General features: G+C 40.7%; 1 protein-coding gene across 5 annotated transcripts in view; it reads left to right on the top strand.

Moving 5' to 3' along the window:
* Positions 1-6,603: 6,603 nt before the first annotated feature.
* The window catches only part of EXT2 (exostosin glycosyltransferase 2), a 160,738-nt gene continuing 149,780 nt past the window's right edge, over positions 6,604-17,561 (top strand). The window contains exons 1-2 of one of the 5 annotated variants that reach the window (XR_005026155.2): positions 6,668-6,796; positions 9,032-9,163. Coding sequence is in view for 2 of the 5 variants with exons in the window: in XM_036891601.2 (XP_036747496.2) it covers positions 9,152-9,163 (12 nt within the window). In the remaining 3 variants the exon portion in view is untranslated. Of the gene's footprint in view, positions 6,797-9,031; positions 9,164-17,561 lie in introns of all 5 variants that reach the window. The other 4 variants (XM_036891601.2, XM_036891598.2, XM_036891602.2 and 1 more) reach the window with 4 other exon arrangements.

The raw sequence follows: 17,561 nt of genomic DNA on the forward strand, positions 1-17,561 counted from the left end.
AATATGAGATGGAATGATGTTCCCAAAGTCATGTAGCTAAAAAAGTATCAGAGCCAGGATTCAAAGTCAGAGTAGTTCGGTTCCACGTTGTATACTCTTTCCACTCTGCCGAAGCAGGTACCAGCAGGGTCCTTGCCTCTTTCCAGTCCTGAGACTCAGGCTTCGTGTTGTCATCATCATCACCTTTAATTACTTCTCCATGTCCTTGGCTAAGTAGCACTCCTTTCTAACCCACTTCCAGGAAACAGTGGTACAAGGATTTGTTTTGCTGGGATGCCTTCAGTTCTTACAGTGGGTGAGAATGGGACATCCATGTTGTGAGCCCTCTGCCTACTCTCCAAAAACCCGCTGCGCCACTGCCATTGTTATTCAAGCTCCCACTAGAGGGACCCATGTGATAAGTTCCATTTGGAATTCTCAGAAGAATGACTCCTGGTTCTTCCTTAGAGGAAACCCAAGCTGGCTTCCCTGCAGAGGCTGTTTGAACCAGGAGTCTGGGCCTGAATTAGCTCACCTGTTTAAAGGGGCAGGAGGAGTCCTTCAACCCCAGCTGGCTTGTGCTCTGCTGAGTGGATGTGCCCCATATGATCCCTTTATGGAGTATAGATCAGACTATTCCACACCTTCCATCTCATATCCTCTCTGCTCACCTTTCTGCTCTGCCTGTTACTGCAGCCAGTCAGCTAGGTGTGTGTGCGGCCCGATAGCACCGCACCTGCACTGCACGTAACTTTCTGTCCCAGGCTTCTCTCTTGCAACACCATGGGATATGTGCAGACTGGGACTCTAAGGGTGTTTACAGTTCCAGGCAATCCCAAAGCAATGGGGGACAGGAGCCAGTGGGTAAATAGCCCTCTCCTCTGTGCAGGTAGATGGCTGTGCAGTAGACAATTCTGGCATTCTGCATGGCCCCTCAAAGATCTCCAGTGGGTATGACTCTGGTGTCCACAGCAGTAGCCAGCTCTGTAACACACCCCTGGATTACCTTGCTCTTTTTTCCTGGTTCACTCATTCCCATCTTTTCATTTTTCCTTAACATTGTGTCCCAGCTTAACTACATGCATCAAGCTTCTCTCTCAGGGAACTCAGCAAAACTCATAAATGATAGGTGAAGAGCATCCACCAGGTTTCCACCAGGCTCGAGCTACTTGCCCTAACAACCTTGAGAAGCAGTGCTAGGTTTGCACATCAAAGGCAGCAGATGCTTACCTAGTGATTTCTGTGAATCCTTGCAAGAATCTTCTACTACTGACAATTACAAAGGAAATGTTTTCCATAGGGAAAAAATGTTCCCTTTTTTCAGTGAGAATCCCTAAGCTATCATACTACTTGAGACTCTTTTGTTTGCAGATGAACTAAACTGGTAGAAATATCTCATATTAAACAAAAGCAGAGTTGGAGGATTTACCAAATTAACTAGGAAGGGAAAAGATAGATGTTTCAAGCCAGTAGTCCAAATGATGCTGTCAGATTTTGTGTTCTCTTCTTGTTTTTTTCTATATGGCTTCATTTCCAGACATGTTCCATTCAGGTGATGGAAAGATGGCTTCCAGATCGCTCCAAGTTACATGGTTCTGACAGCAGACATCTACAGGATATTAGAAAGATAACCTTTCTTACTCTGCATTCATTCCTCTCTTCCCATAGGAGGCCAACTGGCCTTACCTCAGTCATCTGCCCATCCAAGGGAATGTGGTAGTTGGAACTCAGGTTCTATTCATCTGTGTTGGCTTTTCTCCTTCAAGCTTATTTCCTCATGGTCTCAGTCTGGCTATAGAAGCTCCAAACATCACCTCCTCACCAACCACTTCCACAGACACTCTGGCAACCACCAATTTATTCTCTGTAAGTTTTGTTTTGTTTGTTTTTAGATTCCACATATAAGAGAGATCATATGGTATTTGTCATTCTCTAATGATAGGCTTTATTTTTGGCAGCATGATGTCATCAAAGTCCTCTCACGGTGTTGCAAATGACAAGACTTCATTCTTTTTTATGGCTGAATAATATTCTAGTGTGGTGTGTGTGTGTGCCACAATATCTTTATCCAGTCATCCACATATTGTGACTATTATAAATAATGCTGCAGTGAATATGGGGGATAAACACCTAGTTTTAATCTCCAACTTTGTTATTATTATAGTTTTATAGTCAGTATTTGCTTTGATTTATGCATGAGTTTATCAGTTTCATTGTTTGCCATCCCTACTTCATCTCAGTACTTTCTTCTGGTTTAATATTCTTTTTCCTGAAATACATCATCAAGAAATTCTGTTAGGAAGGATTTATTGATGGTAAATTCTATTTGTGTTTATCTGAAAATGACTTTCTTTTTCTTGAAAGATAGGTATACAATTGTACTCTGACTGCTATCTGCTCTTGGCATTTTTCCCATGATCTTATGATTTCTGTTTCGCTTTTGTTGAGAAGTCTGCTGTTAGTCTTATTGGCTATCTATTATAGGGGCTCATCTCTGCCCACTAGTGGAAAATTCTTAGTTGTTATCTGCTTGGATACTGCTTCTACTTTATTTTCTCTGTTCCCTCCTCTGGATATATGCCATGCTTTTTTTCCTTTACCCTCCCCCTCTTTTAACTTCCTGGTCCTGTATTCCACCTCTTTATTTCTTCTCTAATTTGCATTCTGGGTAATCTGTTCAGTTCTATATACCAGTTCTTTAGTTGTGTATTGTTTAACTTATGCCTTGAGTTTTTAATTTTAATTTTTATATTTAGTACTTTTTGATTCCCTCAGTCTTTTGAAAAAACATATCTTGTTTCTGTCTAATGTTTACCAGTTCCATCTTTTGAACACCATAAACTTACTTATTTTGTATTTAATTCTCAGAATCCAATTATCTGTAGTTCTTGGAGAGTTCTTAAATTTCTGCTGTTTGTATTTTCTGATGACGGGTTTATTTTTCACATTCTTTGGCATTCCGGACAGTGAGCTTCTGTTTGTCAGGGGTTTATCTGCAGGATCCTGGGTGGCTTCTACTGAGGGTGTGACCGTCCAAACCAGATTTGTTTCTTTCCTTCAGTTGCTTTCAGGTGCTACCAATCTGGGTTAGTAACACTTCATGATACTCTCTAGGCTTGGAGCTTCCTGGACCAGGCTTGTAGTATAAATTAAAATCCTACATTGTTGTGAAGCTTGATGTTAAAAATTCTCAGCAGGGCCTCTCCTTTTTCCACTCTCTGAACAAGAGAGACAGATTTTTTTGTTTGTTGCAGTTACTAATGTGGAGCAAATTTTTCCAGCCATCTCAGCAGCCACACTTTACCTATGTTTCTCTGTATCAGCTCTCACCTTATAGACCCAAGCTGTAGCTTCCACACTGAGTTCTCTCACTTCAGCTTCCTTTTTGGCTCCTGCATATTTTCTATATGTGTTTTGTGAACTTAGCTGCCCATTTGAGAGAATGTTCATTATACTTTATCTGGTATTGATGGGTGTTTTCTAGTCCACCAGGCCACCTTCCAGTATTGTTTGAGCTGAGGCAACATAAAATACCACAGAAGAATTCTTTCTTGGGGCCTTTTTCCTTGAAGAATATACCTTTTTCCATCTTAAAAACTGTTATTAAAGAAGTGGTAGATCTGGGATTTAATTCCACAGTAGCAATTCCTCCTAGTTGTAAACTTGCTTACCCCTGAAGATGCCACTTTCCTTGAAAACCATGCCTTTTCTAACCCTCATGCCTCTCTTGCTGACTTACTGGGTAAATGTGTATCTCTGTGGTCTTTGCTTTGTCCTGTAACTTCAAAGTGACTAATGAAACATCTGTCTACAGCCTCTCCTGTTTTAACTACTGACTACCAAGACTTTTCTACCTTCTGAGAGACTTCAGATCCTGGCTCATAATTTTCTTTCCCACTCTTTTGCCATCATCTTGAGCTACTTTAGCATCAGGTATCTTCTAATATCACAGCTTCTACACTTTCTCACCTCCAATTACTTCATGATTTCTACCTCTAGAATGTAGCTACACCATTTTAACCACATTGCGTGAAAGTCATCTTGCTCTTTCTTCTTCCTTCTTTATCACATCTGTGCCTGGGCTCCTGATTTTTCCTCTGCCTGGAATGCCCTATTCAACTCTCCATTTGTCAAAATCCTAAATATTGTCCAGGATCAGCAAATATATCAACTCTTACATCAAATCTTCTTACATCTTTCCACTGGATGTGATTGCTTTCTCTTTTGGACCCTATAGCATTTTGTTTATATTCTCTTATGCCACTCTTAACTCTCTATTCTTGCTAAGCTTATGTGTGAAATTATCTTCTTTCTATTGAGTTCCTCCCAGTGTCTAGGCACCCTTTATTCATTCAAAAAATAATCATGGAGCTCTTACTATGTGCCAGGCACTGTGCATGTTCAGGATTATAAAAAGTGAATAAAATAGGGACCTCAAAGGCTTTGACACAGGAAGTTCTTGTTTAATGAAAGAATGAATAATTTATGTATATATATATATATACTCATATATAAATAAATATTTATACTTAATACAGAGAAAGACAAAGAAGAAAACAAAATGCTCTATACCTGTCTAGTTCTCAAATGGAGTGCATACATGCTAAATTTCCCATCATTTTGGGTGTGTGTGTGGATTTGGAGGGCAGAGCCAGGCTGTTTTGGATGTGGAGAAGCAGAATGTGGGTTTCTCATTCCAGAATACCCTCGTCCCAATCTTCCTGGATCTGTCTCAAGTTGACATTAACTGACAGGAATCACTGTTGCTTCTGGACGCCCCTGTGGGTCTGCAGACTCAAGCATCTCTGTTAGTATTTAAGCTGCGGAGCCTCCACCAGATGGCGCTAAGGTATGAAACCAGAAAGAATTGGGATTCTGTAGCCAGTCTCTGCAAACTGCATAGGGTCAATGGGGTCATTTTTATTTATTTATTTGTTTATTTTTTAATTTACTTTTTATTATTTTGGTATCATTAATCTACAATTACAGAAAGAACATTATGTACAACACTAAACTATGTTTTCTACCTTTATCTTGTATCTACCTACCACTTCAGCATTTTATTAAAAATAATAATAATAAAGAGAGAAATGTGGTATCCACATATAAATCAAGTATAAAAACCAAATGAGTATTCATATTTGAACTGACTGTTTAGAGTTCATAATGCATGAGCAAAACCGAAAGTTTCTGTGATGACTGCCCTTGTACTGTTCACTATGTAACTTATTCATTATGTAAGAATTTGTTCTACATGTAAGAACTTGTTTGTTATGCCTCAGAAGATTGGAGACTGATGAAAATTAGGCTTGGGGTGGATTAATGATTGTGCATTGAGCATTGACTCCCCTATACAGAAATTTATTGTCGTTAACAACCATTTGATCAATAAATATGAGAGAGGCCCTCACAAAAAAAAAAAAAAAAAAGGACAGACTTCCAATGGTAAAATAAATAAGTAACCGGGATGTAATGTATAGCATAAGGAATATAGTCAAGATATTGTAACAGCTTGGTAGGGTGATAGCTAGAACCTAGAATTATGTATATAAATGTTTTACCACTGTGTTGTACACTTGAAACTAATGTAATGTAATACTGTGCGTCAACTACCCTTCAATAAAAAATAATTATTAAAAATAAATAAATAAATAAATAAATAAAATGGAAAAAAAAAAAAGAAAGAACATTATGTTTACTAGGTTCCCCCCTTCACCAAGTCCCCCCTACATACCCCTTCACAGTCACTGCCCATCTGCGTAGTAAGATGCTGTAAAATCACTACATGTCTTCTCTGTGTTGCGCAGCCCCCCGTGTCCCAGTGGGGTCATTATTTTAACCTCTCAGTAACAGTCTGCATTTGGATGGGATGTTCAGACTTCACTTACTGCCTTATGACAGGGGTTTTACTGTGCACGTATAAGGCTAGATCAGGTAAATAATACAGAAAGAAACGTAATGAAAATGAGTCTCTTTCCCTCACGTCTACCTCCAGAACTACTCCCCTTCAAACTGTTCATTGCTTCTTGGATTCCTTCCAGAAAAAAATATTATACATATGCCTGAATGTAAATATCTACGTATGTATTTTCTCTCTCCTGTTTTTGCATACAAAAGGAGCATACTTGTCCACTTTTTTGGACTATGCTTTCATAGTAATATGTCTTCGAGATATTTCTGTATATATGTATGGTATTATTCCATTCTAATCATAATTTGATTATTATAAATATTTCCATAGTTCATTTTGTTTCCAGTTTTTCGCTATTGGAAACAATGCTATAATGAATATTTGTGATAAATGTCGTTAAGAATACCCATAAGGGTAAACTCCATACAGAGGGATTGTTGGGGGTTTACCGGCATAGCCCGTACCCAGGAATGTGCCACGCTCACCAGTACCGATTATAATAAAACATTTACATTTTGTCCGTTTGTAGCAGTTGTATAAGCGTGGCATGGTGCCCCGTTGTTTCGGTTTGCAGTTTCGTTAACGAACCAGGCTGCTGCTGGTCTTAGAGTCGCTGTGGAGCCAAGAGCTCAGCGCTTGCTCGGCAGAAACCTGAAGCGGTGCCCTTACTCCTCCTGTCCAGCAGGGGCGCGGGCCTGGCCCGCCCCCGCCTGCGCAGTGCGCTCGTTGTCAGACGCCGCCGAGCCCGGTCGCTGGCGCCGTTCTCCCTGCTCGCTCGCTCAAACCCGGCGCCGGCGGTGGCGGCCGGCGACTCGGTGCGATCACGCCCGGGCGGCCGTGGCCCGCGCTCTGCGGCATGAGCAGGTGACCGCGCGCGGGGCCAAGCGGGAGGCAGCCGTGGCCGAGGTAAGCGCGGCGCTGAAAGGCGGGGCGGGCGCCGGGTGCGGGTTCGGGCCTCAACGGGTCTCGGCGGAATCGGGCCCCGGCAGTCGAGGAGCGCGGGCCGCTCGGAGGCCCCCCGGCCCTCGGGGGGCAGCTCGCGGTGACTTCTCGCTTTTGGAGCGCTTTGATTGTCGCACTCCTTTTCTCTCCTTGGTCTTCCGGCCTGTCCCGCACCGTGCTTCCCACCTGTCTCCCTTGCCCGCTCCTACCCCGGTCCGCTCCTTCCCTTTCTCTCAGGAGCCCGCAGCCTCCTTTCCCCTCCAGGCCCACTCTCCACTAGGGTATAGCTGGGACCTCTCCCTTCCCGGGAACTGCAGGGATCTCTTGCCGTCAGCGGGGATTTCTTGCGCTCTGGGCTCTGCGAAGGGCGGGACTTGGTGCCCTGCGTCCCAGCTCGGGAAGGCTAGGTGGGCAGTGGCCGCGGGTGTCTTGGCCCTGGGCACGCACTTGAAGCTCAGAAGCATTTGGAGTTTTACTACGGGCGGTGGGAACCATGTCTACGTATACAGTTTTGAAACTAAAATAATTGCTTTGGTGTAATTTGAGAAGTTGCAATCTAAATGGTCCTTGACTTATTTGTCTGAAGATGTCTTGAAATAGAAATATGTCAGTTTTAATTCTTTTTTGAGTCATTTGATTACTCTGTGGACTTAAGACTGGACCTGGTTTGTAAATTTCAGAGTTTAAAGGCTGTTCAAGGTAACGCATGAATCAGTTCCATCATTCCTCTCTTGTGTTGATTTAAGCCTCCTGGTTGCGTATGCTGGTATGAATGGATAGATTTGGGTCTGTCAAGTTACGTTGGACTCTGCTAATTGAGGAGTGAGAAAGGTAATTACTTTTAAAGGTAATGAGGAATGGCAGCTTGGCATGGGGTTAAGAGCTCAGGCCCCAGAGCCAGACTGCTATCCTCTACATCCTAGCTTTGGCATTTTCTAGCTGTGTGACATTGGGCAAGTTACTTAGCCTTCCTGTTGCATGAGGGTAATAATAGCTTGTCACATGGCACTATTAGGAAGATTAAATGTTAACATGAAGTACTTAAAACAGATCCTAGCATGTTGTTAGTTCTCAGTAAAGTTCAGTTATTACTTAATTATACACATTGTACTAATTATAGTATAATTCCCACAGTCAAAGGAGCACAGATTTTTTATTTGTGTGTGTGTGTGTAAATCATTTTTAGGGGTGGCCAGCTGTAATATAACTTTAATTATAAAGAACTCTTATCAGGTAAAGCAATGAAGATGTTCCTGCTTTTGCTAATGTTTGGGTTCTTTGTTTTCCGGCCCAGTTGGGTTAAGTTCCAGTGTAGTGATGGCCCTGGGAATTCAGCTGTGCAGGCTTTTCTAAGAAGGTTAGTAAGACAAGAGATTATGACTCAAAACATTGGATTAAATAGATTGGTGATAGTCTGAAGCATCAAGGAAAGGTTATTCAAGCAAATTTTAGGAACAAATAATTCCAGGAACAGAAAATGCATCTCATCCTGACTGTGGAGTGGAGTTAAAATATTTTTCCAGTGACTCAGTGCTTGACATCTAGCCAGATGATTCCAGCGTTCCACAGGGGCAGGTTTGATGTGTTTCAAGGAGATAAAGTTTGTAGGGCTTTGTGGTGAAATTCTTGTTTTGATTCAGGTTATATTATATGGAACATTTGATTAGTAGAAGAATCCTTTTGGTTAATCCTCTTCAGGGAAACTCAGTTTAACATGGTGTCAGTGACTGTCCCCCTTGGATGGTCTGATTATGACTTGTGTCCTTGGATGAGGGTTTTGGGGCTCTCCATCTTTCTGTGCTTCAGCATGTGAAACTGCTGTGGGAGGATTGGGTCTGTGAGTTACAGGGTTGAAGTCAGAGTGTCCAGAGTCAGGAGCACTGTCCCTTTAGTCTTGGCTGGGAGTTAAAGGGGTAAGGTTTGGCACAGGTTTCTAAAGGCAGGGGTGGGCAGAGTAATGGTGCTCTGTGGTTGGGTTTGTATGGGAGGGTGTTCAGGGTGAATATAGAAAACTCAATTTGTGGAAGTACCTAGCTATTTTCTTTCCTCCTTGAAACTCCAATTCAAGAAGTAAAATAATCAGAGCTTGTCACCTTATAATAACTCAAAATTTGGTCCCTGAACAGTGTTTGCACTGCTGGGATTGGGAATGGTAGAGACATTCAGTGAACATTTATGTTTATATGAAATGTGTTCTAGACATGGTTTTAGATGCTGGAAAAACTGAGCAGAGATGCGAAACTGCCAGAAAATGACAACCAGTAGAAGAGACAGACTTGCAAATACTTAACTAATTACTATACTGTGGCAAGTGCTGTAATGGTGCAAAAGGTATGTGGATACTCACCAAGAAGGTTCTCTTTCCCCCTTCCCTAATTTTTTATACTTTTCTTTTTCATTTGAGGCTTTTCCACTCATTTCTTTTATTAAAAGTCCTTATTATAACTCCAGTGTTCACCATACCTCTCAGCTGTTTGGCATGGACTTGTGGGAGCTTGCTGTGTCTCAGAAATTGTTTGGCAGAACATAGACTAAGATGGTTGGTATTGTAAGTGGTACTACAGTCTCTCAGGATTTAATGACCCATGTAGGGCACCTGGAGCCCATCCTAATATGCTGTTGGGTAGCTTCCTTGAAGCTTGGACATCACAATGACCTATACCATTGTTTCTCAGCTGGGGATATTTGCCTCCCCAGGGAATATTTGGCAATGTTTGGATACATTTTTGGTTGTCACAACTGGGGGTTGCTTCTGGCTCCCCACAAAAAAAGAATGATCTGGTTTAAAGTGTTGTAGTGCCAAGGCTGAGAAACTGTGTCCTATAAAAGTAGGTGGGGGTTCCAGAGCTCTCTTGGCAGAGTATTGAGGAAGGGATCAGAGGGGTAGGGAGTTAGAGATTTGAAACAGATTTATTACTTGAGGCTGGAGATACTCCACCTGTGCATGTTGCTGGGAGGGCTCACTCCACTCTGGATATATGGAATGCCCATTGAGGAGACCAGCATCTTTGAGAAACTCAGTGTTGGCTGTCCTCTGTAGGCCAGGGTTGATTTGAGGAGATGTGCCCATGGAACTGGGTTCCCATGTATCTATAAGAATGACAGCATTCTGAAATAGCGAGGCTAGGTGGTGACACTAACCATCAGAGCCAAGGGTAGACACAATATCTGTAGTGGGCAAGAGGGCCTGACTCAAAACCGATGTGACTTAACCTACTATGATGCTAACAGACCATGTTGTTCTAAAGGGCAGTATAGATGGGCAGTCAGTTAGGGTATTGCTTGACTTTTATAACGAGAAAATGAATCAAGAGCTGACAAGTAGAAGGCTGATGTCAGCTGTTACAGTAGAAAAACCACTATCACGTAGTTTTCAGACATGAGTTCTCAGACCCATATCCCATGGATTGAAAGGGAGCCCGGATCCCTTTGAAGAAGGACTTCTCAACATTCCTGCAAGTGTAGACAAACGTTCGTCTACTTCTTCCTTAAGGGACTGCACCTCTTTATCAGACTATGGTACCTCAAGGAAAGGATAATATCAAGTCCTTTTGCAGGCTCTTGAGTCAGGGTCTGAGCTAATAATAGTACCAGGCGACCCTCAAGCAATTTTTGATAGGAGCTGGGAGATAAAAGCCCTAGCCTCTCATCTGTCTCAGAGATAAGGCATAGTCTCTACATGGTTCTTCAGAGGGTTCCTAGCACTTCTAAGGCCCCTGTTGCCCATAGCAGGAGCTTAATAACACACTCCTTACTGGCTTTTCCTGGTTCCCTGTCTCTCTCTTCTTGCACTGTCATTCTACCTTTCTGAGATCACCTCCCAAGTATGTGAACTACATGTACACTCATCCTTGTGTTGGCTTATATTTATATTTTTCAGGGGTTGGTGGAGGGAAGGGAGGACCAAACTATGACAGGAAACAAAATGTGATGCCTAGGACTCTGACATAGGGGTGATAGCCCCTCTTCTTTCCAGCCCTACTGCTGACCACTTAAGGACTCTGGAACCATGGCATACACCTACCAGGGGAGTTCCTGTGGCTGCAGGTCCCTGTCTACGCTTGGTGGTGCTTGACTCTTAACATTTCTCCTTCCTATGCTGGTGGGTAGAAGACATTTCATTCTGGTTTTACTTTCTCATTAATGAATGAGACTAAATGTCTTCTCAGAGGTTTATATGCATTCCCAAATGTTTTTCTTTCCTTTTTTGTGAGATTCCTGTTTCTGCCTTTTGCCCAGCTATTTTTTGTTTGTTTTTGTTGCTCTGTAGGACTTCTGGTTGCTAGTTCTCATTGGTTGTATGTATTGCAAATATCTTCTGGTTCGTTGATTCTTTTTTTTTTTTAAATTTATAGTGTCTCAGTGAACAAAAGTTTTTAACTGTAACACAAAATTTATCACTTTATCTTTTTATGGTTTGCACTTTTTGTATTTTGTTTTAGAAAGTCATTTTCTGCCCAGAAATCATAGATATTCTCTATTATGTTCTAAATATTTTCTAGTTTGCCTGTTACAGAAAACTTTTTAATCTGTGTTGGATAGATTTTTCTAACTGCACTTTTATTTTTCTTTGGCTTTCTTCTTAGTGGTTTTACTTTGACATACCTAGGTGGGGTTTTCTTCATATGTATTCTGTTTGGACTTGAGCATCTTGAATCTGTGGGTTGATACCTTTAATTACATTTGGAAGACAGCTGGATTCTCTTTTCTACTTCATTAGTCTTTGCAGTAACATTCTGTAGCCTCTGGAAAATTAAAGTGACAAAATAATATCAGTATTAGTATAAAAACATTTCAGACCCTTTGAAAGGGTCATGTGGACCCCTTGGAGTCCCCAGACCATGCTTTGAGAACCATCTGTCTAAGGTTTTGGTATCAAGGTTACACTAGCTTCCTCAAATAAGCTGAGGGTGTTCCCCTCCTTTTTCTGAATTCTGTAATAATTTGTGTAAAATTGGAGTTAGTATTTCTTGAATGCGTAGTAGAAGTTGGAAAAATCTTTGGGTCCGGAATTTTCTCTATAGGAAGATTTTTTAACTTGTGATTCCTATAGATTTTTTAACTTGTGATTCGGTTTCTTTAATGATATAGAACTATTCAGGTTTGCTATTTCTCCTTGAGACTGTTTTGAGAAGTTACAGTTTTAAAGAATTTTTCTGTCTAAGTTTTCAAATGACTTGGCATAGTATTATTGATATCATCTTATCTTCTAAATATATGCATATTTAGATTTATGTTCCCCTTTTTATTCTAGATAGTTGTGTTTTTTTCTCTTTACCTTGATTAATCTTATCAGAATTATATCAAATATCAATTTTATTCATCTTTTAAAAAAAACAACTTTTAGCTTTATTGATCCTTTTTTGTTTCTTAACTAAATAATTTCTGTGTTTTTATTTATTGTCTCCTATTATGTTTGGGTTTATTTTTTGTGATAACACCTTTTTATAGGTAATCTGTAATTCATGAAAATTTGTAAAGCTCATCCTTGCATACTATTTTTGTTCCATTAATCCTAGTTTTATCATATGCAAAATCAGTATTTTTCAAACTATGGGTGACCCATAATTGGGTGGTACAATTGATCAAGTGGGTTTGGACCATCATTTTTTTAAAAAAACAGTAGACAAACAGAGTAGAAAAATATAGTGTCCCTCACACTTTTATGGCTTAGGTCACACATTGTCTTGTGAAACTTTTATTTCAAATACCTACCTGTATACACATACACACATATCTGTGTTTGTATTGAGTCACAATATAAAATGTATTTCTTATTGTAGGTTTTAGTTAAATAAAAAGAGCTTGAAAGCCACTGTGTTTACAAGGTAACGGTTTGTCTAATTTTAGTAAAGATTCAAATCTGATTGCACAAAATAAACATCTGAAAAGCCTGCTAAAATGACAAATTCTGTGACCCTATTTTAGATCTGCTAATATAAACCTTCAGTGCTGGAGCCAAGGACTCAGTGTTTTAGCAAGCTCTCTGTGTGAAACTTGCCCTTTGGGCGTTCCAGAAGCATGATTCAGGATATAATAGTCCTAGAGAGCCTGTTAGGAAGTTCTAACTTGGGGCAGTGTAGGGTACAGTTCCTTGCCTGCATTTGTCCTGAGACCTCCAAGAGGGACATGTAGGTGGCAGGAAAGCTATGGTGGGGCAGGGGCGGATGCCTGGAGGTAGGGAGTGGGGGCAAGCTGGGAACATCTTGCTGGTTGGTAGAATGAAAGAAAGAAAAAGTGAAATAGCCCACATTTCTGTCACAATCATCATATATTGAATGGCTGATGCCTATACCCCAAAGATGATAATCGATGAGCTTAAAATGTAATGAACTTTCATACATTAGACCAGGACAAGCAGATTTCTTATGTTCCAGCTCATGGTTTCAGTGATACATATTGAAATCATTCATGACTGTCCAGCACGTTTTATCCCAAAAGCTGATAATGACTGCAACATTCAAGGCTTGGCAATACCCTGCCAGCTAGACAGGATACATTTTACAGTGTGGGCAGTGATTGGGCAGAGCTCCATTTAACCAAAGTAAAAATGGTTGATAAACCTTAAAATGGCCTATGAGCTGTTATTTCCCTTTAATATTAAGAGCTTTTCTGAAATATCATTGAGTAGAATGAGACCATTTGGTAGACTGGGACTTTGACATGTGGAATGCCAAAGTAGCTTGTTGCAGTAATACGGCTAAGTTCATCGAGTGTGACACGTGATGCAGGTGCACTCAAGGCTCTACTCACCACCCCCTAAACACACACACACACACACACACACACACACACATCTAGGTCTCAGAAGGAGGAGGTTTGCTGAGGGCTGAGAATTTTCTTTAAATCAGGTAGTGATGCTCCTTGACTGTTTCATTTATCTACTGTTCTATAAGAAAACTTGGTGCTTGCTTTTGCACAGCTTGGTGGTGGTGGTTCATGTCTGTACCACATGGTTTCCACTGGGGTCTGCCTGAGGCTGCCTTCAGCTGGGAGCTCAGCGTCCTTACAGCGTGGCCAGTGGCAGGGGGGTTCCAAGAGAACAAAAGCAGCACCTATAGGGTTTCTTAAGGCCTGGGCTCAGAAGCCCTAGAATATCACTTCTGCCACATCTCTTGGTCAAAGCAAGTCACATGCTAGTCCAGATTCAGGGGGATGGGAGATAGAGTCACCTTTTGATTGGAAAAGTGGCATGCACCTCACTGATGAGAAGACCTGTTGGTAATTGACCCACCACGCTGGCCATTTTTCTCTTCCTATCTCCCTATTCCTTTCTTCATTCCTTCCTTCCATTAAATGTGTCAACTGTCACCTTCATTACAAAATGTCAGTGTATATTTTTTCTAAACATTAAATATCAATCTTTTCTTCTTTCATACCCCTTGGCATTTTATTGATACTTTCTCAGTTGTATTTTTACATTTTGCATTTTTTTTTTAGATAATTATTTTTTATTGAAGGGTAGTTGACACACAGTATTACATTACATTAGTTTCAGGTGTACAACACAGTGATTCAACATTTATATACATGATAATTCTAGGTACCAGCTATCACCATACCAAGTTGTTACAATATTTTGACTATATTCCTTATGCTATACATTACATCCCAGTTACTTATTTATTTTACAGTTGGAAGTGTGTACTTTTTTTTGTTGTTGTTGTGAGGGCATCTCTCATATTTATTGATCAAATGGTTGTTAACAACAATAAAATTCTGTATAGGGGAGTCAATGCTCAATGCACAATCATTAATCCACCCCAAGCCTAATTTTCGTTAGTCTCCCATCTTCTGAAGCATAACAAACAAGTTCTTACATGGAGAACAAATTCTTACATAGTGAATAAGTTACATGGTGAACAGTACAAGGGGAGTCATCACAGAAACTTTTGGTTTTGCTCATGCATTATGAACTATAAACAGTCAGTTCAAATATGAATACTCATTTGATTTTTATACTTGATTTATATGTGGATACCACATTTCTCTCTTTATTATTATTATTTTTAATAAAATGCTGAAGTGGTAGGTAGATACAAGATAAAGGTAGAAAACATAGTTTAGTGTTGTAAGAGAGCAAATGTAGATGATCAGGTGTGTGCCTGTAGACTATGTGTTAATCCAAGCTAGACAAGGGCCATAAAACATCCATGTATGCAGAAGATTTCTCTCAGAACAGGGGGGGTGAGGTTCTAAGCCTCACCTCTGTTGATCCCCAATTTCTCACCTGATGCCCCCCCCTGAGACTGTGCCTGTCTTAGGTTGTTCCTCCCTTGAGGAATCTTACCCGTCTCTGGCTAACCAGTCATCTTCCGGGGCCATACAGGGAAATGTAAAGTTGGTAAGTGAGAGAGAAGCCTTATTGTTTGAAAAGGTTAGCTTTTTACTTCTTTGCATATTTATGCCCTGTGGCTTCTATGCCCAGCATTTGTCTTGAGGTATCTTTACCACTTGGAAGAATTATGATACTCGGTAAATTTGATATGAGGCACGAATTCTATTTAAGGGTTGTAATTAGGAAGGAAGAAGAAAAGCTATAGAAGTAGCAGGCGGAAGAAAACATGGGAAGATTGATTATTTCTTTGACATATCTTCTTGTAAAGTAACTTCAGCATGTATAGGTTTTAAACTACTACTTAAATTGCACACACACATTAACATAATAGGAGTATAGTTACATAACCAAAGCGTACCTGTAATTACCATCCATCTCCAGTGAAACCAAGAAAACCAGTTAGGCACCTTAGGCATTTGTGAAAACTTATCTATGATATGGTGGATATTGTCCAGCTGAGCTTGAACAGTCTGAGAGAAATCGACAAATTAAAACAACCCATTCCTGGGGACTGTTCACATCCCATATGTTCTTTTAACAGTAAATAGTCTGTAGTTGTAAGATTTTGGAGTGCTACAATTTGCACTTCTCTTAATTCTTGGTTGAGTTCCAACAGTATAGATCCAGTAAAATTTGTTGTTTTACTGTATGCACAGGCCAGCTTAGATATCTCCTTCTTCATTCCCATGGCAAGTCCAGGAACTGGTGGGATGAGTGCATCTACACCTGTAGCAGCGCCTGGATCTTTGTTGGGGTTTTTTGGTGATCATCTTCTGGCATGAGTCTTCCAGAGAGTGCTGATGTTGGAAGTTCTTTTTCATATGGTATCTTAGTTCATTTTTGGGGTAGCCCAATTAGGCTTTGATCCTCTGTATAAACACAAACAGACCCTTTGCCTACACTTTTATATGCCCTTTATACCCTTGTGTAGGACTCATTGGAGGTCTCCACACAGGAACTGCCTTTTTTTTTTTTTTTTGGTATCATTAATCTACACTTAAACATGATGAATATTATGTTTACTAGGCTCTCCCCTATACCAGGTCCCCCCTATAAACCCCTTTACAGTCACTATCCATCAGCATAGCAAATGTTGTAGAATCACTACTTGCCTTCTCTGTGTTGTACAGCCCTCCCCTTTCTCCCACCCCCCCATGCATGCTAATCTTAATACCCCCCTTCTTCCCCCCCCATCCCTCCCTACCCACCCATCCTCCCCAGTCCCTTTCCCTTTGGTACCTGTTAGTCCATTCTTGAGTTCTGTGATTCTGCTGCTGTTTTGTTCCTTCAGTTTTTCCTTTGTTCTTATATTCCACAGATGAGTGAAATCATTTGGTATTTCTCTTTCTCTGCTTGGCTTGTTTCACTGAGCATAATACCCTCCAGCTCCATCCATGTTGCTGCAAATGGTAGGATTTGCCCTTTTCTTATGGCTGAGTAGTATTCCATTGTGTATATGTACCACATCTTCTTTATCCATTCATCTATCGATGGACATTTAGGTTGCTTCCAATTCTTGGCTATTGTAAAAAGTGCTGCCATAAACATAGGGGTGCATTGGTCTTTCTTATACTTGATTGTTGCATTCTTAGGGTAAATTCCTAGGAGTGCAATTCCTGGGTCAAATGGTAACTCTGTTTTGAGCATTTTGATGTACCTCCATACTGCTTTCCACAATGGTTGAACTAATTTACATTCCCACCAGCAGTGTAGGAGGGTTCCCCTTTCTCCACAGCCTCGCCAACATTTGTTGTTGTTTGTCTTTTGGATGGCAGCCATCCTTACTGGTGTGAGGTGATACCTCATTGTGGTTTTAATTTGCATTTCTCTGATGACAAGCGATGTGGAGCATCTTTTCATGTGTCTGTTGGCCATCTGTATTTCTTTTTTGGAGAACTGTCTGTTCAGTTCCTCTGCCCATTTTTTAATTGGGTTATTTGTTTTTTGTTTGTTGAGGCATGTGAGCTCTTTATATATTCTGGACATCAAGCCTTTATTGGATGTGTCATTTTCAAATATATTCTCCCATACTGTAGGGTTCCTTTTTGTTCTATTGATGGTGTCTTTTGCTGTACAGAAGCTTTTCAGCTTAATATAGTCCCACTTGTTCATTTTTGCTGTTGTTTTCCTTGCCCGGGGAGATATGTTCAAGAAGAGGTCACTCATGTTTATGTCTAAGAGGTTTTCGCCTATGTTTTCTTCCAAGAGTTTAATGGTTTCGTGACTTACATTCAGGTCTTTGATCCATTTTGAGTTTACTTTTGTATATGGGGTTAGACAATGGTCCAGTTTCATTCTCCTACATGTAGCTGTCCAGTGTTGCCAGCACCATCTGTTGAAGAGACTGTCATTTTGCCATTGTATGTCCATGGCTCCTTTATCAAATGTTAA

The sequence above is a fragment of the Manis pentadactyla genome, chromosome 9, assembly GCF_030020395.1.
Source record: "Manis pentadactyla isolate mManPen7 chromosome 9, mManPen7.hap1, whole genome shotgun sequence".
In the NCBI taxonomy this organism is placed as follows: Eukaryota; Metazoa; Chordata; class Mammalia; order Pholidota; family Manidae; genus Manis; species Manis pentadactyla.